The 26,112-nt window shown below is 43.0% G+C and overlaps 1 protein-coding gene across 6 annotated transcripts in view; it reads right to left on the bottom strand.

Moving 5' to 3' along the window:
• Positions 1–1,020: 1,020 nt before the first annotated feature.
• The window catches only part of Ttc17 (tetratricopeptide repeat domain 17), a 123,542-nt gene continuing 98,450 nt past the window's right edge, over positions 1,021–26,112 (bottom strand). For 5 of the 6 annotated variants that reach the window (XM_041641319.1, XM_041641320.1, XM_041641317.1 and 2 more), the window contains 3 exons: positions 8,059–8,178; positions 4,950–5,093; positions 1,021–3,189 (listed from right to left, as the gene is read on the bottom strand). In XM_041641319.1, the coding sequence (XP_041497253.1) occupies positions 3,058–3,189; positions 4,950–5,093; positions 8,059–8,178 (396 nt within the window). In that variant the 3' untranslated portion in view covers positions 1,021–3,057. The remainder of the gene's footprint in view (positions 3,190–4,949; positions 5,094–8,058; positions 8,179–26,112) is intronic. The other variant, XR_005973363.1, reaches the window with a different exon arrangement.

The raw sequence follows: 26,112 nt of genomic DNA on the forward strand, positions 1-26,112 counted from the left end.
ACTTCAGAATAAAGATTACTAGGGAGGCAATTGTTTTTATTTCCAGAACTGGGGGAAAGCCTAGTTGGAGAGTGAAGGCCTATGTTAACAAGAAGAGCTCACACCTATTGATAGCTTAATACATGGCTGTATTTATTCCAAGGGCTTAGCGGAGTCAGGAGCTGCGCATGGCCAGCAGCTTTCCCAGGCCTTTGCTGTTCTTGATGATTTAGACTCCCCTATCCTTTCTATCTCCTGTTCCCTGGTGTCTCTTCTCCCTGATGTCATTATAGTGTTGTGGAATATTATTTTAAATAGGCAAAGATGTGTTCCATTTGTTTATGCTGTGGGATATCACTTTAACTATGTGAAGGTGTGTTACCTTTGCTAATGATGTAGCAATGTGTTCCATTTGTTTATGCTGTGGGATATCACTTTAACTATGTGAAGGTGTGTTACCTTTGCTAATGATGTAGCAATGTGTTACATTTGTCTGTGATGCATTTGTTTAGCTATGTAAAGACTTGCTGCTGTTTCACCTTGCCTGCCTAAGGCACCTGACTGGTCTAATAAAAAAACTGAATGGCCAGTAGCTAGGCAAAAGAGGGATAGGTAGGGCTGGTGGGCAGAGAGAATAAGTAGGTGAAATCTAGGCTTGAGAGGAGGAGAGAACAAGGGAGAAAGAGAGGGACAAGCCTGCGGACAGAACAGGCACCCACCAGCCAACCAGACAGGAGAAGCAGTAAAAGTAAGATAATACAGAAGGAAAAAAGGTAAAAAAAAAAAAAAAAACAAACCCAAAAAAACCTGAGGCAAAACATAGACGAAGAGAAACAGGCTAAGTTATAAGAGCTAGTAAGAAATAGGCCCAAGCTAAGGCCAAGCATTCATAACTAATAATGAGTCTCTGTGTCATGATTTGGGAGCTGGTTGGTGGCCTAAAAGAAAAAGGCTGGTACACTATAGTCTTCTGCAGTTTTATTGTTTGGTCATTTCAACACAAATTCAATAGTTTTGAGCAATTACTAAGTTCTGGGCCTGTTGTGAGAACAGAGGGTACAGATATTGATTAGACTAAGGAGCTGGGCATCTGGCAGGGAACACTTCAGTGTGGTAACTGTTCTCACATGACATCTAGTAAAGAGTGCCCTAGAAAACCAGCAGGATTAAGTGGGCACAAAAGAGAAGACCTTGAGGAGCTGGCAACCTGGGTAGTAGAAAAAGGTAGCCTCAGAATGAGATGCACGCACTGTGTGATTCTGTTTCTGACACGATGGGAATGCGCAGCTGCAGGGGCAGACGGGAGGCCAGCGGCTGTCAACGGTTAATGGCGGAGGTGGTTGGGCTGAAGAGCATCAGTGGGAGAGGCCTTTGTGTGTGGTAGGAAACTCATTGTTACTTTTTATTGTGATATGAGGGATCAAACCCAGGGCCTCATAAATGCAAGGCAAGCACTGCCACAGAGCCACAACCCCCAGCCCATGGTGGAAGCTTTAGATTCTGACTGCTATCACGGCTGCAGGACTCTACACCCCCGTGGGAGCTCAAGTATATACCAGAAACTTTGTTGTAAGTTTCAAAAGCCAACAAGCATTTGCTGAAGGTTTCTGGAAAACTGTCAGACTGTGGTGAGGTAGGGAGGTAGGACCTCACTTCCACATATACTGGAGGGTCCTCCTGAGCACAGCCTTGCCACATCCAGTCACCAAAGAGCCTGCTGCTTTGCAAATGCCACTCACTGGACTACCTGCAGCGAGCCATCGTTAGGGATGGCCTGACGTGTTCTGGAAAACTCTGTAGACTGCTGCCCTTGGTGGGCCCCATTCCATCCTGGCCTCACTTTGTCCTGGGATGTGTTTCCTGGGCAGACAAGAGGCTCAGGGCTCATCTGACGGGTCGAGGAGTCGTGACTCTGCCTTAACAAACGATGCTTCCTTTCCAAGAAGCCCAGTCGCACGGCGAGCTCTGCTGACGCTGCAGCTTTCTGGTCAAAGTTTCAAGCTCTGGGTTTGTACAGCGGCGATAGATGGTTTCATTCCTCATCTTGATGCTGTGAGATGACCCAGAACTCAGGCAACCAGAGGCACAGTCATCAGAGAGTCCAAATTAGCCCATATCTGAAGGAAAAACTACACCACGGAGCAATTTTGCTCATAAACAATTTTTTATTTTTGTTTTCGGTATGTGCCCTTAAATGTTTCAAAATGTTGGAGTTTCTGATTCTCCAGGGACCAAAGGTGAGGGCACTGTATGGGACACCCAACCCTGGCTCCAGGCTCTCCTCTGAGGAGCTGGTGTGCCAGCGTCAGGGAGAGGGCTGACAGTTACGCCTAGTCCAAGATGGGGAACACAGCGAACAAGGAGTTAGTAACGCAGAGTCAGTCTGTAGAGGGCTTCAAATACACATATCTATATATATAAACCTGTTATATAGGATTTCAATGTATTGGTATCCTTGTGATCTGCAATTAAAATACAAATGATAAAGATGTTGCACACGGCTGACTCCCCTGCTCAGCCCCCCTCCCACCCCAACATAAATAACTTACAAAGGTCAGATGACCCTAAGAGTTTCTGCTGTTGTAAATATTTTGTTTGTAAAATTGTTTCCCCTTCCTGCCCTGCAAACGATCTCTGAGCGCTTGTAACATAGCAGCGTGGAATGGACGGGACTGGGGCAGGGCCCAGAGCAGGTGGGGACAACAGGAATCCCTGCTTCTCACTGACCGGCCCCAGGTGGCATTGCAGTTCCAGGGACAAGAGAGGCTACACAGGAAGCAGAGAATGGGCAGTGTGGCTCGAGCCTCTCCAGGGACGAGGCTGGACCACAGAGGAGCCTTGAAGGCATGGAGGTTTTGAAGACAGAGCAGAGCTCCGGCTGTCTTGGCTCAGTATTTACAGTGTCTGGGAAACCCCGTTTCTGAAGATGCCTCTTCTGAGGGGAGGAGGAACTTAAGAACCAAGCAAAGCCAGCTCTGCAGGCCAAGTCCTGTTATTCACACACACCATTCACGTGGGTACCGGCAATGGGGCTCTGCTCTGACTGTGGCTGGGAGAGCTGGGGAAGGGAGGCATGCCCTAGGGGGAGCGCCGGCCCTTCTTCAGCATCAGGTGGCACTGGATGGTCTGGATCCGGTTCTTGGCAGGCACGAACTCTGGCTGTAGCTTCAGTGTCGACTCATACCACACCAGGGCCTTCTCAAACTCCTCCTGTGAGGACAAGGAACACTGTGATTACACACGCTGTGACCAGTGACAACCCACCATGACTTTGCAGTGGCCTTAAGTCTAAAGAGAGCTGAGGTGTGGGAGGAGACAGTGGCCTGTCCCTAAGGCACAGCCACAAAGCAAGCAGTGGCTGTGCCCACAGACCAAATAGAAAGCAGAAAACTGGCCTGTATTGGTCTGGAGTGGCAGTGGCCCCTAAGAGCCACCACCACTAAGCCCTGAGATGTGCCTGGCATGGTGCTGGTGCCTTATGATGTTCCTTCCTTAGGCTCCGAAGCCTTGGGACTGAGGCCTGGCAAATGCTCACTGTGCATCTGCTTTGATTTTTTCTAGCATGCCTGGCAAGACGGAGCTGAACTCAGGCATCTCTTGCCACTGTATAAGTTAGAACTTTGTATTTTCCAAAACACTTAAGATGTCTAGAAGTGAGCACTGTTACACTGAGCGCAGTTCCACACGGGGAGACCAGGAGGTCTCACTGGCTGTCTCGCTCAGTGAGACATACTTGCTCATTCACTGCAGCAACTTCACATTTACTGGGATAAAAACAGTCCAGTTTTAAGAAGCAAGAAGAAGGTTACACATTTGTCAATGCCAGCCTGGTCAGATATGTCATACCTCAGAAGTCAGAGATGACACCAGCCTGGCCAGAGGCAGGCAACACCTCACTCAGGGATGGTACCCTCCTGGACAGACACTAATACATCAAAAGTCAGGGATGACCCACGCACAGCTTCCAGCCCAGAGCCGCTCATTCTATTATCTGTTAGGAGAGCAGCATGGAACTGCTCCCTCGCCCTCTCCTTCTAATGAAAGCAGATGGCCTGGTTCCCATGTTATATATGGTTATGACAGATTTGGTAGAACGTCTGACATTTTAAGTTTTGAAATCAAGGCTGGGGCTGCAGAGCCCAATGAGAAACTACTTGTTTAGCATGTGTGAGGACTCTGGGTTTGCTCCCCAACACCACACACATGCACACACATACACACACACTCGTAAAGTCAGACCTCTTTCTGACTAGATGAGGAAACTGGAGGGCGGCATTTTCATTCTCTCTGGTGAAAAGTAGCTGCAAAGCTACTGGATTTCATCAGCGAGTGTTTATTTGCTGGGCACCAAATCCGCTCTACACATGAAAAAGAGCAACTCTGTTTCAAGGGGCTCAGAGGGGGAAACGAACACTTGAGTCATTTCAAGTGTTTTAGATTATAGGGCTAATGCCACTGTGCTAAAAAACCAATGGTGAAGAACATGGAGTTGTAAATGCTTAGATTATACATAACGTGTACTATTTAAGGAAATGCAACCATGGGCTCAGAGAGATAGATGCACAATTAGGAACACTGGCTTCTCTTCCAGAGGACTGGGTTTGTTTCGCAGCACCCATCTGATGGCTCACAACTGTCTGTTCCCAAGGATCTGATGCCCTCTACCGATCTCCATGTGAACTAGGCAAGCACATGGTACATATACACACATGCAGGCAAAATAGTCATATACATAAAATACAATCTAAAATAAAATTGCAAAAAATCCAGTCGCCCCCCCCCCCCCAAAAAAAAAACAAGAACCCAACCCAACCCCTCAAACCCCTGTGGATAAACTTTATTTTGATGTAGCTGGTAATTTTGGACATAAAACTTCTGGGAAGCTGGAGCACAGTGACATATTCTAAAACAGCTCTGGAGCCAAGGTGTCCTCTGTATCAAACCTGAGCTGGCTCACACCCCAGCCTCACCATTGCCACGTAGACATTGCCCAGAGTGAAGTGGTTCACAGCGAAGTGTGGTGCGATCTCCACAGCCATGGTGGCCACGATGACAGCATCATTCCAGAGCTTGGCGTTGTGCAGGATGTTGGCCAGGCTGATGAGGGGCACATCCTGGGGAAGGAGGAGAAAGAGAGGGGAACTGAGCTTCTCTCCTGACTTTGTGAACATGAAGAATACTCCAGTGATACTTTGTTTATGATCTAATAGATAAAGGTTGCCTCAAGATCAGAGTGCACAGTTCGCCACACTAGTCAACTATACAGGCCAGGCAATGGTGGCGGACACCTTTAATCCCAGCAGCCACACTATTTAGTCATAAAAGCTGGGCAGTGGTGCACGCCTTTAATCCCAGCACTAGTGAGGAATGTACGGTGGGATGAGACAGGAAGTCGCTCTCTAGTGGCTTGATTGCTTTGCTTTTCTGATCTTCAGTTTGAACCCCAATATGTGCCTCTGGATTTTTGTGTTTTGTGCTGCAGAATACAGCCCTGTTCCCGGGAGATGACAGAGTGTGACAAGGAGGGACACAGAGCCAGGCTGCTGTTTGCTACTGGTCTCTAAGCGAAGAGCAAAATAGGAGCTTGCACCAAAAGGAAACCCAACAAAACCCTGTCACTGAGAAAGCCTTCCATGAAAGGATTTAATATTAATACTAATAATGATAATAATAAGCATTATTAATGCTCTTATATTGATCTACAGGCCTACTTCTGAAAGCGAAGACAACAGCAAACAGAAGTGAGCGCTGAGTGACTTCCACGGGAGCGTGCTCTCTGTCACTGCAGACGGTGAATGGAAAGTCCACAGACAGACACCAGGACACAGCCACAGCCCGCACTGAGCGGTGACATCAGAGTGTGCTCCAGAGTGCGCTTGTACACGCTCTTCTGAGCTACAGCCTTGATTCTGTGCAGGAATGTGTGTGTCACTTGTAGCAGCTGGCAAATGTGCCCACAGGCCAGGTCCAGTCAGCCACTTGTTTCTGTGGTGATTGGAAGGAACTTCCCCCTAACTGTTGTGGCAGTCCACACCACAGGCAAGACCACAGGTGTGCAGAGACTCTCTGGCGGGCACAGCACAATGCCCTACTGTCTGCCTTGTCTGCGGCCCACAGTGTGAAACACAGAAGAACAGAACACTAGCCAATTCCCACAGATCTCTTCCCTTTAAGCATGCCATCTGAGCATGGTTGTCACACACTGTGCTGGGTCCTATGGGAGACATGGACAAACAACAAAAAGGGACACATCTCTGTCCTCAATGGGCAGATGAGAGCAGTGTTCAATATCTGAGCCCAGGTCAGAACGTCAGTGCAAAGCACAGCTGTGCTTGGAACCCAGAGCTGCCCTTGGTGAAGTGGCTCTCTTCCGCCAGCCTGGGCACCACGTGACAAACACACAGAGCTGGGTCTGTACAAGGCAGGGCACCTAGACTAATGTGAACTGGGAGTGTACATTATCCTCAGTCATACTCTCAGCCCGTGCCAACACCGGGGCTGTGAGAAGAGCTACAGCAGCATGCTGTGCACAGAGGAGGAGAAAAGAATTTGCTAATAATGCACAAAGCGATTGCAAGTCAAGCACTTGGGAGCTGGTCAAACCCCAGAGAGACTCCCAGCCAGAGGATACCTTGTATGTGAAGTGGCTCTCCAGTACAGGAAGGTGTGAGGTGACAGACTGTCACCACGATCTCAGACCTTTCTTTTCTTTTTTTTTTTTTAACCCAAACTTTGCACTACTTTATTGCATTCGGCCAATATTTTAAATTAGATATTATTTGCAAGGCACACAAAATGAGGACAAGGATAACATTTAGAAATGATAAATATATGGCAATACATTTTCACAAAAATGGATTTTATGATTAACTTAAAAAGTATGCTTGGTGCATATACGCTCCACAGAACTAATTCCATTTGTTTATTTCAGGGTATATACTTTACATGTCAGGTAGAATTTTTGTATTAAATCAATTCTGTCATAGTGACCAATGTTGCAATGAATTTAAATTTAAATGTGAGGTGGGACCCAGGGTCCTTCTATGCAAGGTTTTCCATTTCTCCTCCCTTTCCTATTTCTTTCTTCCTGCTTTCTATTTATTTGGAAATTTCTCTTAAAATATTGTCCAATTAAAAATAAAAAACAAAAATGAGAAAAAAACATGAGAAGAAAACAAATATTATTTACCAATAAGCTTTCTTCAGTCTGATAAAAGGTTTTTATGGTTTTATCTATTTTTTAGAAAGCAGAAATCCCAACCATAACACACTTGAAAACCTCTTTTGTTCTTTTTGATACACGGTCTCCATCCTGAAGCTATGGAAGTGCCACCATATTAATCAACTCATTAGTTTAAAACTCACAATCACTATGGAGATTCAATCATTTTAAGAATTGCGTACCTGGCTATGGAATGTCCACTAAATATATATTTTTCACTATCACAGTGTGGTGGTTTGAGTGAATGACCTCATAGGCTCATATTCTTGGGTTCTTGGTCCCAGTTGGTTGAACTGTTAAGAGGTGTGGCCTTGTTAGAGGAAGTCTGTCACTGGGGGTGGGCCCACATCAGCCTCAGTCTCTTTTCTCTTTGCCTGATGAGAACCAGGATGTAAGCTCTCTGCTATTCTCTGCTTGCCTGTCCTTGCTGTGGTGATCATGGTAACCCTCTGAAGTTGTGAACCCTAATAAACTATTCTGTAAGTTTTTTTTGATCATGATGTCTCTTCACAGCAATAGAAAAGTAATTAAGACAGACAGTCTTTTAGATTTAGTTTCAAGGTTATATATTTTCTGTTCTCTGGTCCTTATATACCTCTTGTTTACCAGTGACTTGCTTGTCCTATTACTCTCAGGGTTGTTGCCAGTCTATACATCCAGGGTCAGGACCGCGCATTTCTTTTCGGTTATTGACCTTAATGCTCCAACTCTGTGAGGTGGGGCTAGCCACAGGCCACCTCTCCCACTGTGACCTCTGTGCGCCACCTTCTGAGCATGTGGACGCCTAACTGAAACAGCATGAAGCCACTGGCCACCAGAGAGGAGCACACACAGATACTCCCTCACCCCTCGCTCACCTTCATCTGGTGGGGGGCGTAGTGTAGGGCCTGGCGCAGGCAGTCGATGGCTTTCTTCCCCTGGCCTTTCACTCTCCAGTAGAGGGCTGCCATGCTGGAAAGGACCCACGATGTCTGATTCTGCAAAACACCAGTGGGCTAAGCAGAGTCCCCTGGACCACGCATTCAGTGCTGCCATTGAGTCAGAAGTGCTGGCGCTCAGCTAGCCACTCAGTGTTCTCGTGGATCCTTGAGACAGTTCTACAAGCTGGGCTCTACTAAATACAACTTTCTACTGACAAGAACACTTTGTTCCGAGAGCCTGTGTCCTTGTCCAAGGTCACTGGAGTGCGAGCAGAGTGGCACTTGTGTCCCTATTTTGTTCTGTTTAACTTCTTTGAACCAATATGCATACTTAAAAGAGCAAAGTTACCTTCCCACCCTCCTCTCTATAAGTAAACACTACTTTTAGTTTCCTATATAGTTTTTCATCATATCTTTATGATTTATATAAGCGACTATCGATATGAAATTATACTATCATCTTTTAAAAAACAAGACTTTATACGAATCAGTGTTTGTTTCACTATGGGAAACAGTGTGCCTTGAGGACTTTCTCTGTTGGCCTGAGGAAAGCATCCTTGTCACCTAGTCAATAGCCGCATAGTGTTTCCTGGGGTGGCTGTCCGTCCTTTCCTTCACAGAACTCTTATTAATGAATACCTCTTCCCAATATTTTATTGCTCTTATTGCCTAAATGGGATAAAAAGCTGTACACAGGTGTGACCTTACTGTGTGAGCACGTATGCACGGTTCAGAGGTGGACATGGAATGCAAGGGATGTACATTCTTTTCACTTGGTACATACTACTATGCTGCTTTTCACATGACTGTGGTGACATTCTGCCAGAGACATGAATGCGCCCTTTTCCTAGCAGCTGGGAGGCAGAGCCCTAGGGCCCTGTATTGATGGGAGAGGTGAGCACCAGCTTCTGTCTGCATTTCCCACTTAAGAACAGCACTGACTTCTGTTGCATATCTGTAGTATTTTGAATTCTTCTTCTTCTTCTTCTTCAGACCTTCAGTTGTCTCATTCTGTTAACGTTCCTGAGGTCTTTGTCATGTTTTCTGCAAAAAGTACTTCCTGAGTTGAGACTCCACAGACAGGTAACTCAGCATGCAGGCTACTTTTGAGTCCCAGTGCCTCATGTGACACGGGTTCTTATTCCTGCAGAATTTGGTTTTTTCATTTATCTACAATGACTTCTGGGTTTCTGGCTATAGTTTAGAAAGGCTACCTTTACTCCAAGATTTTACTGTGTTTTTCTCCCCAAGAAAATTTTAAATTTAATTTTCACATGGAAATCTTTGATTCATTCAAAATTTAACCAGACATAAAATGTTTATCCAACTTACTATCTTTCCAGATGGCCACTCAGTTGTTTAAACAGTTTTAAAGGAAAAAGTTACCTCTTCCAATTGTTGCCTCTGCCACACACAGACTCCAATTCATCCATGCGGCGCTATGTATTTCTGTCTCACTCACTGTCTTCACTGGACATTAAATGACACTGAGAATTCCCTCCAGCGCATGTGCCCTTTTATCCAGATGGGCACCGGAATGGCTTCCTGCTCTAATGCCCTATGCACAAACATGTGCAGAGTTGTGCGGGAATATTATTTTATGCGTGTTGCTTTTGTTTATGTTGCATTTTCTGAACTCTGAGAAGCTGTGATTCTTTGCCTGTCTAAAACACCTGATGGTCTAATGAAGAGCTGAACGGCCAATAGCAAGGCAGGAGCGAGGAGAGGCGGGCTGGCAGGAAGAGAGGATAAACAGAAGGAGAACAAGAAAGAGGAGAGCAAGAGAACAAGGAGAGGCGGACTGTGGGGCAGCCGCCCAGCCGCCCAGCCACCCAGCCGCCCAGCCGCCCAGCCAGTCATGGAGTCAGGAGTAAAGAAAGGTATACAGAAATAGAGAAAGATAAAAGCGCAGAGACAAAAAGTAGTCAGGATAATTTAAGAACAGCTGGCAAGAAACAAGCCAAGCTAAGGCCGGACATTCATAACTAAGAATAAGCCTGTGTGTGTGGTTAATTTGGGAGCTGGGTGGCAGGCCCCAAAAAGAGCTAAAAGAGTAAAACTTTATAAAACACAGTTTCTGTGATCAAGAGACATGCTGGGTGACAGGACAGGCAGATGGTCAAACCCCAAGAGAATTCTATACTGTTTCCTACACACTTACCAACCTACACTTACCGTGGATCAAAAGGGCTCTTTGAGGGAGGTACATGACCTAGTTCTGAGTCTATCATGGCCGTAAAGGGTGCTTAACTGGGGTCTTAGTTTTCATTTCTTGACCATCAGTAGAACTAAGAATTACTTCATGTTTATCTAACACTTCTTCCTGGTTTTCCTCTGCTTTTGGAAGCACTGAGGCTTACGCTGGCCAGGTTCTCTACTACTGAGCGGTGCTCCGGCTTTCTGTGGGCGAGTGCGCAACGATCGTGATCCCGTCAGTCACCTGTGTTCCAACCATCTCCTAGCTTTGCGAGCTTTCTAGTTAGAACTTCTGCACCTTTCTCAAACCTTTCCCGCTCGGAAATCCACCTCCTACATTTCACTCTAATTCCCAAAGTAATGTTTTTGATACTTGACCCTTAATTTACCCGGAATCAAGTATTTTTTAAGATATAAGGATTAAATTGCTAACTAATAGCCATTTCTCCCTTTAAAGGGCCCCAACTACTCTTTAATCTTTATCTTTCCTTAGAAATTCAAAGTTCTGCTTTTCTCAAAATTTTTAGCATAAAAGGTTAGATTAACAAATGACACGGCACACCATGGTGTGTCATGGCCGAGGATTGCAGTCAGAGGTCACTTTAGAGAGCTGTTTCTCCCTCGTCTCCCTTGGGATCTGGGGATGGAACTCAGGCTTACACCAAGCCGCCTCTTTCAGCGGTGCCAGAACTTTTGTGAGCAGCCCAGAAGTTCCGCTTTTCATTTCAAAGCTCTGCAGGCATTTTCACTCTGTCACACTGCTCCCACGGGTCAGGCTGATAGGCCAATAGTATATGCGTCTTCGGATCGGCAAGCAGGGTGTACGTAAATACAGAAATATCTACAAACACTAACATACCAAGAACACTGACCCTATGTAGGTCTTTTAAAATATCTTTCAATTTTTATCCCTTTCTGTTCATAGATTCAGCTTCATTTGTTGTTAAAACAAATGCTATGAACACATTTTTCCAGCAATGGAAACACAACTTATCTTTATTTACTTCCCTTCCACGCAGCCACCGAATAAAAACACTCCTAAAAATCTGACTCTATATTTTCTGAGTACTACATAGGCAGCAGTATTCTTTCTGAGAAACATTGATTTTTGCCTAACACACTAATAATTCTTTTTATTTTCTTGTTTCCAGTATGAGGCAAGTTCTCCATAGGCTCAAGTATTAGAGTTCTTGATCCCCAGTTGTTGGTGCTATTTGGGGAGACGATGCAACCTTGGTGGAGGAAGAATGTCACTGGGGTGGGCTCTGAGCAGAACCCTGGCCTACTTCTAGTTTGCTCTCTCTTCCTGTGTGTGGAAGTGGAAGTGACCTTGGGGCTCCTGCTCCAGAGGCCTGAGCCATGCCTCCCTGCCATTAGGACTCTACTTCCTGGAACCTTCCTTCTGCAAGGCACTCCTGGTCACAGTGTTGGACCACAGCTGAAGACAGGAACTCAGACAGACACAAGGCTGAGAAGTGTAGGGTTGGCATACTTTTCCCTGAAGCCAGAGAATTCTTTTCATCTTTTTCCCATTAGGAGTCATCTCCCAAGTCCTGCTGTGTAGACCGTGGTGGTCCCAGACTGCTCTTTCTGTATTAGTTTATATCAGCTGTGACTGAATTTCTCAAATGCGCTCTACTTTTCAGAATTTTCTCTTTCAGTGTGGTAAATGAAATTCTGAACTTTCCTAAGGTTCTACTTCTTTCTAAATTTCTTGGACAAGCCACACTGGTCAATATAAATCTTAAAAATACATTGTTGGATCCAGTCTTTCAATAGTTTGTCATTACATTGCTGTGTTCATAAGATTAAGTTTTTAATTTAAATTTTATATATAATACATTATATACTGTAGTCTTGTTTTCAAGATTACTTTTGACTCAAGGAAGTAACTGGATAAATGTTCTCTTTTCTCTTGCTCCATAGTCTATTTGTTGGGATTGAATTATTTACCAAAAGTCTGGTAGAATTCCCCTACCCAGCTGTGTCGTATTTCTTGCTGAAAACATATTTTTTAACTTACTGCTCAAGACTTTTCAGATTTTGTTTTTGTTCTTGAATCAGATTAGATAAATTACAGGATTTTTTTCTTTTTTAGGAATTTAAAGTTAGGTATTTTCAAACTGATTGATATAAAGATGTAAGTATGCCTTTATTTATTGACTGATTATTTAATTTGTGTGTGTGTGTAGTGTAAGTGTGGCATAAATGTTTCTGTAAGTACATGTATACACACCTGTGCACCGAGGCCAGGTGTTCTGAGGCATTATTTTCAACCTTATTCTCCTGAGAAAGTTCTCTCATGGAACCTGAAGCTAGGATGGCAGATAATAGCCTCAGCAATTCTGGCTCTGTCCCCACAGCACGTAGCTTGTAAGTGGGCGTGGCCACAACTGGCTTCTTATGTTTGTTCTGGGGATTTGAACTCGGGTCCTCATGTTTGTGCCACAAATGCTCTTTCCACTGAGCCACCTTCCCAGCTCCAGCTGTAGCTTTTTAAAACCTCTTTAATCAAACACAGCTGAAGTTTTATTTTCTCTTTTCTCCTGATATTAGTTACTTATAATTTTTTAAAATTAACTTTGTTAGAAGTTTTTCTAAATGTTAACAAAACCCAGTTGTACAGTGTTGACTATACTACATCCTTAGATGAGTATATTCTTTGTTCTCACTTGCACTGATCTCTGCATCTAATAATAAAATATACACAACCAAGATATAAACAAACTCATAATTATAGATGGATGCTTAATATGCTTCTTGGTAATTCATTAAAAAATTACTGAAGCTAGAGAAAACATGTACAATACTATCAATCAATGTATGCCAGCATTTCTAGATTAGTCTGCCTAACAACAGATGCTGTTTCTTTCTAGTGCATGAAATATTTCCCAAGGCCATCTTCTAGACCATAAAATAATCTGAGTACATTTAACATGTTTATTTACCACTACACAATAAACAACATGTGCATGGAGCTGGAAGATGCTCACCTATTTGAAAACCAGGTACCACCTTTAAATTAGTAAAAAAAGAAACCACAGGAAGCTGTAAAATCAACTTAATCACATGAAAATGTGATAAATGAAATTTGCTATAAATTTAATGAGACTATTTAGCTTTAGAATAAAGGGAAAAATCCACATTACAAACTTCCAATTTAATTTCAATCAAGCAGGAGAAACTATAAAGGGCAGGTGGTCATGGAAGCAGGGGTCAGGAGAGGTAGCTCAACAGTCAAGGGTGCTGGCTGCACAACAGGAGGCCTGGAGTTAGGATCCCAGCAGCTGAGTACATCTATAACGCTAGCTCCAAGGCAAGTGGAGACAGGAGGGAGGGTCAGGTGGAAACAGGACAGCTGTTCATCTCCAGACTAGGTAAGAAAATGTGAGCCCCAGGTTTCAGGACCCTGAAACCTACAGGTGGAGGACAGAAGAGAATATCTGATGCTCTCTTTGGACTCTTTATGCACGCGCGTGTGTGTGCGCGCACACACACACACACACGCGCGCGTCCCTGTGCATATATGCAAAAATACAGGTAATAAGTAAGCTGATTTTTAAGAGGAAGCAGAAGAAAAACTAAAACAATCTCAATGCATATTAAACCGTGGCTAAGATGGATAAAATGGACACCCTTCTATGTAGTCTGAGCAGGAAAAAAAGAAGACACAAAACATTACAGGATTATGAGTGGGTAGACATTACTACAGATCCTATGGATATTCAAACGGTAGTAAATCAGTAAATCAGTTCAATCATTTACACGAAAAGTATGAATTCTTTCACAGATACAACTACCAAAGATCACTGAAGAAGAGATCATCATGGCTATTTAAAACACTGAATTATAGTTTACCCCCTTAGAAAGAAAACTCCTGTCCTGAGTGAACTGTAACAAACATTCAAGAAAAAATATCAATTCTCCAAGAACTGTCTCAGAAAACTAAGGTGGGAGGAATACTTCTCCACTCAACACACAAGGTCATTATTATCCTGACTCCGAACTTAACAAAAGCATTATAATACAAGAAGTGCCATGAGACAAACAAAGCTTTCTTCCTCCTTTCTCCCTCTCCTCTGTAGCTCAAGCTGGCCTTGAGCTCATTCCCCAGCATGCCAACCTTTCCTTCTGTGACCTGTTTGCCTCAGGTATTTGGTCAGTGCCAAAAGGCTAACTCAATAGGGTTTCAGGTTTGTTATTTCTTTTAAAATAAGTAATCATTATTTATAGGTTATGTCTGTATTTGTAACTTTATCATCTTACTTCTTAGCAAATCTTGTGTTTTGGGATAACGTATTGGTGTCTTTACATAGAGAAGTTCCTGAGGGACTCCTGGATGTGAACTTTTCTTAGCTCTTTATCTTTAAATGTCTTCTTCCCTTCCTCACTGAAGGTCATATAATTCTAGGGGGTCTGTGTCCTTTCGAAACTGTCATCTGGCTTTGGCGGTGTTATCAAACAGGCTGTCATTTCAGTCACCATCCTCTGTAGGTGATCTGTCCTCCCCTGTCTCCACAATGTCAGAAGTCCTTCATTTCCCTTCACCGCTTTATCTGGAGCACTGAAAAGTGACACGTGGTAACTAAGCCCTCAGTAAATATCTGCTCAACGAGTAGATGAATGAATGGCTGCTTTCATATTTATTAAGCTCTTTGCCTCAAGGCCAAAGCCTAATTTCATAATCTGCACCATGGTCCTGTGGCTGTGAGTTTGCAAATCACCTTGCTCTGTTGTGAGCAGGCTTCTTGTTACGTTCTGCAAATGTGCGCTGGTAAACTGAAGGGTCTGTGGGGCAAGGGAAGTTGTTCTCCCTGTTCAAATGTAATGCCACTCAGACTCATACCAGCAACAGCACACAGGGCTGCCCCTGCCCCCCACTCCCCTAGAACTAGCCTCACTGGTCCTCATCAGCAGCCAGACTGTGTTAGAAACAGGCTCCAACCCTTCAGAATTCATCCTGCAGATCTGTCCTAGGAGAGGCCCAGCGCTCACCTTCTCCCACCTCTGGGTTGGGAGGACTCCCTACAGCTGTTACTCCTGGTTGACCTCAGTATTTCCTATTCCCCTTTCACCTTCTACAACAACGCAATCGGTTTTCTAAACTAAGTTTGCTCTTCTGAAACATGTGGTGTCTTTTCTGTCTCCTGATGGCACCCTGACTGAACAAATGCTTTTAAGGTTATCTTGGTCTTTGCTGTTGGCAGCTTCCGTAATACTGTACCCAGTTTGGGACACATCACATGTCCTGTCTACAGACTGACTGATCTTCCTGTCTCTTTATTTAATGTTCTTGCTTTTAAGTTCACTGTTTTATGTGGAGGTGCAAAGTCACCAGTGTGCTGGTGAGGAGGAGCACCGTGGACAGAGGCCTGACTTGTGAAGAGGGGCAGCAGGTCCCAGGATCCATCAACTCTCTGGGCACAGGAGCCAGGTCATTTCTTACATGAAGCTTCTAAGTCACTCTTTAGCTTCTTCTAACACATCCACGCACTGTGTGACTAAAATCCTTAAATAATTACATTTTTAGCTTGAGGTGTTCCACTTACAGCTGGCACACACATGTAACCCCAGCACTGGGGAAGTGAAGGCGGGAATTCAGGAGTTCAAGATCACCTTCAGCTATGCAGTGAGTCTGAGGCAACCCTGGGTTACACTGGGTTCGGTTTCAAAAATACCACTCCCCAAACCCTTCTTCCTAATTAGCCTGTATTCATTCCTTTTCATTTCATTTGATCGTCACTGTTGCCATTAAACTGTTTTTCTTTTACTTTATCATGTTTAAATTTGCTTAAAATATATTATAATGGGTGTTTAGGAAGTACAAACATGGGCCAGAAAGATGAACAGCAGGTAAAGAAATTGCTGCTACGTTTGACCACCTGAGTTTGGTCCCTGGAACCCACATGATAGAAGAAAAACAACCACCAAGTTGTCAGCGAATCCCTGCATGTGCATACATTAATTACAATTACAACTTTGTAATAAAAAAATACAGTGCACACATGGAATAGGAAAGCAGTGTAACACCCCCTTGTGTTCATTACTAGCTTTGCTGATCAGTCCATTTCCATCTTGTCTACACTCTCAATTACATTAAACTGAAGCAAATCTCAGTCTTTACATAGTTTTGCCAATAAATTTTTTCAGAGTACTGCTGAGCTAAAAACTCATATTAAAGCCCATGATTAACAGATCATGTCTAAAACACTGCAACTTATTCTGTAATACCATCCATTACTTAGTTGGCATATTTCCCCCAATTGGATTATGAAAGTTCTGTTTTGCTTTTACAGGTTGAATAATAATTTAAGTGAAGTCCATACACTGCAATTGGTTGGCACATTCCTTATGCCTCATTCAGTCTCTGGAGTCTACTTAGTTCTTTCCTCGGCAACTATTTCTGTGAAGAAGCAGCGCTACACAACATGTAGCCATCCCTGAGCTCTTGCATGCTTCCCAATAACTCTGCCCAGCATGCTCTTCTGTCCCCAACATTGTCTGTCAACAGCTACCAGGGACTGGATTGGACTCAGATTGGACTTCATAGGGAGAGTGAGGGCAGGATTATTTTTAACGGTGATGTGAGCTTTCAACACTTCACATACAGTACCACTCTCTGTTTATGAAGCCACTGGTCCCCAGGGGCTGCCATATACTTGTGAGCATGGCTATACCCATTAACACACCAGAGATATCATTCCTAGTGTTTCAGTTAGAATATCCTATATAGTTTCCACATCAGTTATTTGTTTATATCAAGATATAGTGAATTTAGTAGGAAAAATGCATGTGTTAATTCTATTTACATTTTCAATAAACAAGCTGTTCTCATGCACCCTAGATGAAAATTACTACAGCACATTTATTAGCTTAAATACAAGTGATAGTTCAAATCACCATGGTCACTAATGTCGTCACTCACCTTACCCCGTTCTTAGACGATGGGAGCTTATTTACACTGGCTCTGAGTTCTTCTGACATGACCTAGTTCCTGTCTTTGGGTGATTCCTTGTGTTGTCAGACTTGGTAAAAGCTATTTGCAGGGGCTGGAGAGATGCTCAGTAGTCAACAGCATGTACTACACTTGCAGAGGATCTGAGTTCTGTTCCCAGCACCCACAGGGCAGCTCACAGCCATCTGTAACTTTAGCTGCAGGGGATCCTATGCCCTCTCTGGCCTCTATGGGTACCTGCATTCACATGGTAAACAGATTCACTCAGGAATCCATATGTACACATAGAATAAAGGAGTCTTTTTAAAAAGGCAGTTTGTCCAAGGAATACACTCCCTGCAGTGTAGCAGGGAGCCTGGACACCACAGCTGAAACACTGAGGTGCTCCTCAGCACAGGCCAGGCGCTGCTGCAGCCTCCAGTGTCAGTAAGGCTTATTTTACAAATGATACAGTGTAGCAGAAGCCCTCACTTATATTTCCAATTCAGGACATTTAGCAGCCCCTTTCCTACAAAACCTCTGTTATTAATGATTGCAAGACCCAAATCTGTAAGAGCATCAGAAGAAGCAGAGGACAGACAGCTCTTGACATTGACAGTAACTGATATAGAGTGAGAACTTCAAAGCACAGGTGACAGGGGAAGTCAGGTGCCTGAGATCATGCGGAACTCAACTGTTTCTGTATGACAAAGGAAACAGTCACTGTGAAGGGACACACTGTCACAAGTGGGGTTGCTGGCTGCCCAGATGGCATGGACTCTGCACCTGTGAAATGGGGGACACAGAGACAGAACTCCCCTGTGCCATCTCACAAGGTCCAACAGGACCATGTGGCAACCTAGTATCTGATGCAGGGTGATGGTGGCAGCTTGGTGTGGTGCACGCGTGGTGGCACAGACGGGCCTGTGCTGAGGCATCTGATGATGCTTATTGATCTGAACCTAGAGTGGAGTCTAATTAATGTCATCTGTTGGCAGTTGGTGATAATTAGAGGCAATGCAAACTCAATAATTCCCCAAGGAGATAATTACTGAGGGGCACTTGAAGAATACTAATGGGTAATAATTATCCTAGAAGTTGAAGGCAAGAGAACACAGAGGTCTTTGTTATGCTTTGTTATGGCCATCATGAAGGAAGCACACCACACCTGCTGTTCCTCAGCCCCATGCTAAGGTACTGGCTTCTGAGTAGGGTCCTTTGACCAGTAGTATTATCTGAGAATATAGTACCAACAAAAATCCCAAGCTTGATCCCAGACTTATGGAATATGGGGGAGGGCCACACGGACCCATCATTATGTTTTAACAAGATTATGCTTCTAGTGTACCCTGAAGTCTGAGTACTACAGAAGGCTACCAATTCAGAGCTCAGGACTTTAGTCTGCGAACCTACAATGAAAGCAATGTTAGATTAATGTTTTAGCTCTTCATCCATGAAAACCTAATAACGGGTGGTAACAGGCAGCAGGGCTTATAGTGAAAATGACCGTGGTTGGTGAACTGTACCCGGACTGGGTAACTGTAGCAAAACATGAAAACCCCTTAAATGGAACTTGAGACCTAAGTTACAATGGATCATGTGATTTGTTTGTTCTTTTGGACCTTGGTAGAGAAGGGAACAGGCAGAAGATGTACTGTTTCAGCTTTGAGAGTGACATTCATAACTCACCTCGAGTTGCCCTTTAGGGACTACATGAAGTACAGTGGGCTCCCCTTTATTTTAATAGTCATCTATTCACAACACACTGAGTACTATGGTCATCTGTGGCCTCTTACTTCTGTTTTGTGCCTCCATTTACCCATCTTTGCTCACCCTGCAAACAATGAAGAGTCTTCGTTGTGTGAGGAATCTGCAGGGGATGGAAGTCTAGGGTTTTCCTTCAGTAGCTGAGATTCCTTTGCATTCCAGTGTGACTCCTGTGAAGAAGTTGGCTGGAGTTCATTTGAAAGTGACACCCTTTTCTCTGTCTTCTAAGATTTTATTTAGTCTTTTGTCCATAGTCATTACGATAACATAACAAACAATTCTTTGGGCCACAGACGTTCTTGAGTCTATGGAATAATATCCTTCATCGTTGTTAGGAAATGCTTAGCTCTTACTTCTTTCTCCAATGTTGCTTCTGCACTGTCCTCTCTTTTTCCTGGATTATGCTGGACTCTTTGCTGTTGTTTGTTCTTTTCTTGGATGTGTCTCTTGTCTTTTAAGTCCTTATGTGAACTCCCTTTAAAAAATTCCTTCACCTCTTTATTCTTCAGGCTGAATATTTTCTAATAATCCATCTTAATGTGTCTCATTTCCACTCCTACATCTAATCTCATGTTCCACTGTCTATTCTGACTTCCTAAAATTTAGGATGATCATCATTTCTAAATGTACAGTTTGGCAGTGCTAAAGCACTCACACCGTGCACAATCAATCTTCAGGACTGCTTCATCTATCTGCACACCCAAACTGTGTTAAACAATGGCTCCTCACCCCAGTCTCTGGCAGGCAACCATCACTGTATTACACTGTCTGCTATATGAGTGTGAGTGTTCTGATACTTAAGTGAAAACATTCTGGATTTGACTTTTTATAGCAGGCTTAGGTAGCAAAACTTTTTGAGATTTACATACGTCATAGAATGTGGCAGAAATCCCTTCCTTTTTAACGGCTGACTCATTGTATTTATATACATTTCCTTTGTCCACTCATCTTTAGACGGGCATTCATACTGATCCTACTATTTGGCTACATAGAAGAGAAGAGTCAAACACGAGTGCACAAGTATTTCCTTGAAATGATGCTTTCAATTGCTTTGAATATGTACCAAGAAGTGAAGCTGCTGATTCCCTGGCCACTTCTGTCTTTAAGAAGATCTATGATACTCCCCACCCCCAGCAACAGGAAGATTTTATGTTCATACCACCTGCATTTTTTACAATTCTTCTTCATCCTTACTAACATTTCATTTTTATAATTTTCCTAAAGGATGTGAGGCCACTTCTATTGTGGAATATTAGTTTAAGATGTGTTGCATTTGTTTGTGCTTTGGAATGTCTGATGCAAAAATTGTTGCATTTATTTAATTCTGTAAAGCTGTCTTACTTTGCCTGATTAAAACATTAACAAAGAGCTGAACAGCCAATATCTAGTTAGGAGAGGGACAGACAGGGCTGCCAGGCAGAGGGAATAAATAGAAGGAGAACTCTAGACTCAAAAGAACAGGGAGAAGTGAGAAAAGAAGGAGAGGAGGATGCCAGGAGCCAGTTACCAGCCACCAGCCACTCAGCCACCAGCTACTCAGCCACCAGCCACTCAGCCAACCACGGAGTAAGAAGGAAAGAAAGATATATAGAATAAAGAAGGCAAAAGCCCAGAGGCAAACCTGTTAAAGAGAAACAGGATAATTTAAGTTAGAAAAGCTGGCTAAAAACAAGCCAAATAAAGGCCAGACATTCATAAGTACAAATAAGTCTCTGCATTTATTTGGAAGCTGGGTGGTGGGCCCCCAAAGAGGAAATAAAAAATCAACTACACACTTTGGTTAGAGTTTGCCTTTCTCTGACTGGTAATGCACACTTTTCTCATGATTTTAGCCATTGCATACTAGCACATCAGATATGGTTACTTAAACCCTGTGCACATTTTTAGGTTGAATTTTTAGTATTTATTATTGAATGGTGTTGTAGGAAGGCTACTTGTTTGTTCCTGGCTGCTCAGCCCCGAAATAACCACACAAAAACTGTGTTAATCAAATCACTCCTTGGCCTATTAATGCTAACTTCTTATTGGATCACTTTTACATCTTAATTTAACACATTTCTATTAATCTGTGTATCACCAAATGGCTGTAGCTTACTGGCCAGGTTCCCTCCGGCACCTGTCTCTGTGGGGCTACAAGGTTTCTCCTTGACTCTGCCTACTCTCTCTGTATACATCTCTTCCAGCCTGGCTATATTCTGTTAAGCTATTGGCCAAAAGCAGCTTCTTTATTCATTAACCAATAAAAAGCAACGCATACACAGAAGGACTTCCCACATCAAATGGTAGAACTTTTTGATATGCTTTGGACATTACGCTATCAGATGGATGATTTGACAGTACTGCCTCCCATTTCACAGCCTGCTTCCCATGCCAGTGACACACCGAAATCTGTTAGTCATGTGGAGCCTGGGCTCTCTTTTATTCTTCTGACTCCTGTGCTCCTGGTGTCACAACCAAGAACCCTTTGCCAAGCCCAGCATCAGCATTTCATGGATTCTCCCAAGAATCATGTAGTTTTGGCCTTTGAGTCACTCTGAGTTCAGCTATATGTAAGAGTTGAGCTTCAGCTTTCCCCATGTGGATTACCATCTTCTTCAAGCCATTTGTCACCTGACTTCTGGGCTTCCATTGTTTGGTCTCATTTTATGACCATGCAGTAAATTCTTAGTTTCAGTTTTTATGATTCTCAGTCTCCAAAAGTCCATTTAATTTTTTCTCACAGATTCCAATTCTCCATAGAGAAAATTTTCCAATCCTATTCTACTTTCCTTCTGTCTTCTTGAGCATACTGATTACTGAGATTTTTAAAGTCCTTGTCTTAACTCCAGAGCCTACATCATCTATCTGCAGATGTACGTCCACAGTCTCTCCTTTCCCATGGACAGCTAGTATGATTTAGTGGAGGGGCTGACCTTTGTACCACAGAAGCTCCAGATGAGTTGATCTTTTTTCAAATGACAAAGTTTATTATAAGATTTAATGTTCATACTTGAAAATATCATTTTCTTCTCATTTATTCATCCATTCATGTGTTCACGATTTAATTAATGTGTCTGTACGCATGTACATACGCTGCAATACTCGCGTGGAGTCAGAAAGCAGCTTGAAGGTCTTGGTTCTCTCCACCTACCATGTGGGACCTGGGGGGGGGTCAAACTCAGGCCATCAGGCTTGGTGGCCTGTGCTGACCCAAGGTTATCTTCTTACAGAGAACTTCTGTCTTCTCACAAGGTGTGTGAGCGCTGGCCTGATTAATTCAATCACTGGGAGCTGAGTTTTGGCTTCTATACCACAGTGCAAAGGCTCCTCTCTGATTGGGTCCTTCTTAAAGGCACAAATCTTCAGATGGTTCAAATGAAATCCTGGGATATTTATCAGGAGCCCCTGACTTCAATGGTGATTGAAAGCTCAAATTCTTGCCTCCATGGTTGGCAAGATCATCTCAAACTTTCCCATGGATTCTGTCTTAGCTTCCTGTCCTTGTGCTTTGTTGTTCAATTTGCCAGAGAACTGTTGAGAGCGCTGAGACCAGGAACCCACTCTTCTCCCAGAGAGCACCAGTTTCTCTCTCTGGCCAGAGGGCTCCCGAGCCTGTGGGTTTGTCTGACTCACCACCCTCCTGTACAGTAGTTAAAATGGAATACTTTATAGTTCCTGACCCTTCTGAATATCTCTATCATTTTCCCTGCTCCTTCATTAACCCTTTCTTCTGTTACATTTATGCTAAGCCAAGAGATACCGACTTTTCTTCCTTTTAGGAGTGCCTAGAATGAAGTTTGAAATGCTTTCCCTCTAGTGTCAGTTGAAACTATACCCATCCACTTTGTTTACAGTGTTCATGTGAATTTGTTAACCTCTTCCCATACTGCACGTGAATTCCGAGTCAATCTGGAAATGTTCGCCACATTCAGGCCACACAAAAACCCTACATTCTATTTGTACTTACATGAGATCCGTTTTTAGATGAGTTTAAGTCTCTGATCCACTTAATATTTATCTTGGCGTATGTGTAAGAAATGGATTTAATTTTTACATTTTTCCTACCCAGCATAAAACATGTATTTCTCTGCACTGGGGAGGGGGTGTCTTTATATGCTAAGCTGCCACATGCAATTAGCTTTCCGTCCTTTCTCATCAGTCTGCATATTCATGCACCACCATTAAACAGCTTTAATTAAGGACTTCATGTATGTTTAATATAAGGTTAAATCCTGCTCTTCTCCAACTGTTCTTTTTCACAGTCTGCCTGGTAATTCTTCATTGTTCACTCTTATGGATAAACTTACAATTAGCCTGTCTGCTGCTGGGGAAAACACAGCACTTTTATCGTTAGTGCTAGAATCACGAATTAACTTAGGAAGAACTAATGTTCTTAGGCTTTACAGACTTTACACTCGGGACTATGGCTGTATTTTTCCATTTGTTATATCTTTCAGCATTGTTTTATATTTTCCCTCAGTTTTAGAAATTTTTTATAAGTTTACAATTTCTTCATATCTATATGAAAGCCCCCCGTTTTAAATATTTTTACTTATTTTAGTTTAGCCCTAATGTCCTAAGTGATTTCAAACTTCAGAATTCTGTAGATGTTGAAGCTTCTTTTTTTTTGTTTTTTGTTCAATCAATACATGACCCTCTTTCTTATGCACTTGAGAAGAACATGGTCCTGTCACTGCTAGACAGATTGCTCTGCACCTCGGTCACCTGGGTCAAGTGTACAACTGTTCATTTTCCTGCTCATTTTACAGTTATTATGTAACATGTATTAAAATCTACCTAGATGAGAAGTACAGCTACTTTTTTTTTTTAAAGGTAAGTCACGGTATATATTTTGGAGCTATGTGAATTAGATACAGTTAATAGGGCTCATCTACATTGAATTGGTTAGATTCCTATGGCTGTACCAAATTGACTCAAGCTTAGTAATTTAATGAAACAGAAATATGTTATTTGCACAGTACTGGGGACAAGAATCCTAGATCAGTATTACTGCGAATACGTGATCAGCAGGGCTGAGCTCCCCACATAGGACTGAGGATCATCTCCTGCCTCCTATGGCCTCTGGTGGTGGTCAGCACTCTTTGGGGATCATATCACTTCTACTTATGTCCCTGTGGTCATGGTAGCACAGGCTCCTCTATCCTCCCTCCTGGAAGACCACCTGTGGGTGCATGAAGTCTTCCTATATAAACTAGGAAAACCTTTCCATCTCTCAGTTCTGAAAATCTTACCTGCCAATACCTCCTCTAATCTAAGGTAACTTTCATAGACTCTGGAATTCAGACATACATATCTTTTGGGGATTATGGTCCAGTTTACTATACATTCCTTTATTTTTATGAAATACCACTTAAACTCCATTAATGCTTTTTATCTCAATGTCTCCTTGATATAAGTATCCAGTGATACCTAATTCTTTTTTGTCACTTTGTATGATGTCATTTTCCTGTACTTTCAACTTTTCATATTCAAATATTTAAAGTGTCTCTTCTAAGTAGCACATGGCTGGGTTTAAAAGCCAATGTACATGTGACTTACATGTCTGTCTTTGTACCCACCTCCCGATGCATCTGTCAGTCTGTGACTTACATGTCTGTCTTTGTACCCACCTCCCGATGCATCTGTCAGTCACCGCCCGATTCATCTGTGTCTGTATTATTATGTTTGATGCTTTCTGTGCTCTTACCTTTCTTGACTTCCTTGAATTTAATCAGATACTTTTATGCTATTGCATTTTCTTTCTACTAAAATGTATCTTAAAGTAATTTTGGTAGTTAGCCTATGACTTAAAACATACATTTTAAAAAACATGTAAATCTAGGAAGGTGAACATCCAAACTGGCTAGGCTCCCACAAAGCCAGCACATTACGTAGGTTCAAAACCCCGTGCCATTGTCCTTGGGTTCTCATCAGCCCTCATTGTTCGCCATGCTCAGAGAGTCCAGTTTTATCCCATGCTTTTTCAGTCACAGTTCAGCTGGCCTTGGTGAGCTCCCAATAGATCAGCTCCACTGTCTCAGTGGGTGGAGAGGGAGGGGGAGAGGAGTGGGGGGAGGGGAAGAAGGGTGGGAGGAGGGGGAGGGAAATGGGAGGCTGGGAGGAGGAGGAAATTTGTTTTTTTTCTTTTCTCAATAAAAAAAAGTTAAAAAAAACCCAAAAAACATGTAAATCATTACTCTTATACTCTGATTGACACCAGTTAAGCTGTGGTACTCTGAACCCCATTCAGTCCCTATGGAACTGCTGTTGTGTATTTTATATGGTTACAAGAGTGAGTTGCTCAGGTACTACAGTCATTGTTTTGAATATTCATTGTGCATTTCCATCTTAACTTTTGGTGTTCATTTCTTGCATATCATATTTCTACCTGAGATATTTTTATACAGACCTCCCTTTACATTTTATTTCAGTTTAGATATACTAGTGGAGAAGTCCCTCAGTTTTTGATAACTGAACACATCTTGATTTTTCTTCAGCTTCTGAAGGGTGCTTACGCTGGCACAGAATTCTGGGCTTGCCACTTTCTTTATGCAGCACTGTGATAGCTTCTTATTTTTCTTCACATTCCTTTCTTCTTCTATATAAGCATAAGATCTTCAAATTAATTAATCAGTACACTGATCTTACCTTTTATATATGCCCCTACCCAGTCTATTTTTTGACAGTGTAGCATACCTGTATTTTCAGAGGATGGCAGGGTCTCCATAGAGCATCTTAGCTGTGCAGGTAGACACCATGCTTGACACTAGGCCCTTCTACCAGTGCTGCTATGGTCATCGAGGTTGTCCAGAGCACAATCTATCAGACGGGGCACATGGGAGCAACAGTCTCTGCAAGCTCATCACCATTTGCATGTGGAGTTTATATTCATCCTCAACTCAAGGCTCATAGTTTTTTTCCTAAAAATTTTATTCTTTTGACTTTTGGAATTGAGTCTTTGTTGAAAACCCAGCAACACGAGTCTGTTCTGAATACTTTTAGAGATAGGTGAGATGGCTCAGTAGAAAGAGGCACTGTGCACAGGACTGAATACCTAAGTTTGACCCCAAGACCCCACAAGTTGGCAGGAGTCAATTCCTAAAGAAAGTTGCTGC

Source organism: Microtus oregoni, unplaced genomic scaffold (assembly GCF_018167655.1).
Source record: "Microtus oregoni isolate MIOR12 unplaced genomic scaffold, Mior012 000068F_ref0000429, whole genome shotgun sequence".
Taxonomy (NCBI): Eukaryota; Metazoa; Chordata; class Mammalia; order Rodentia; family Cricetidae; genus Microtus; species Microtus oregoni.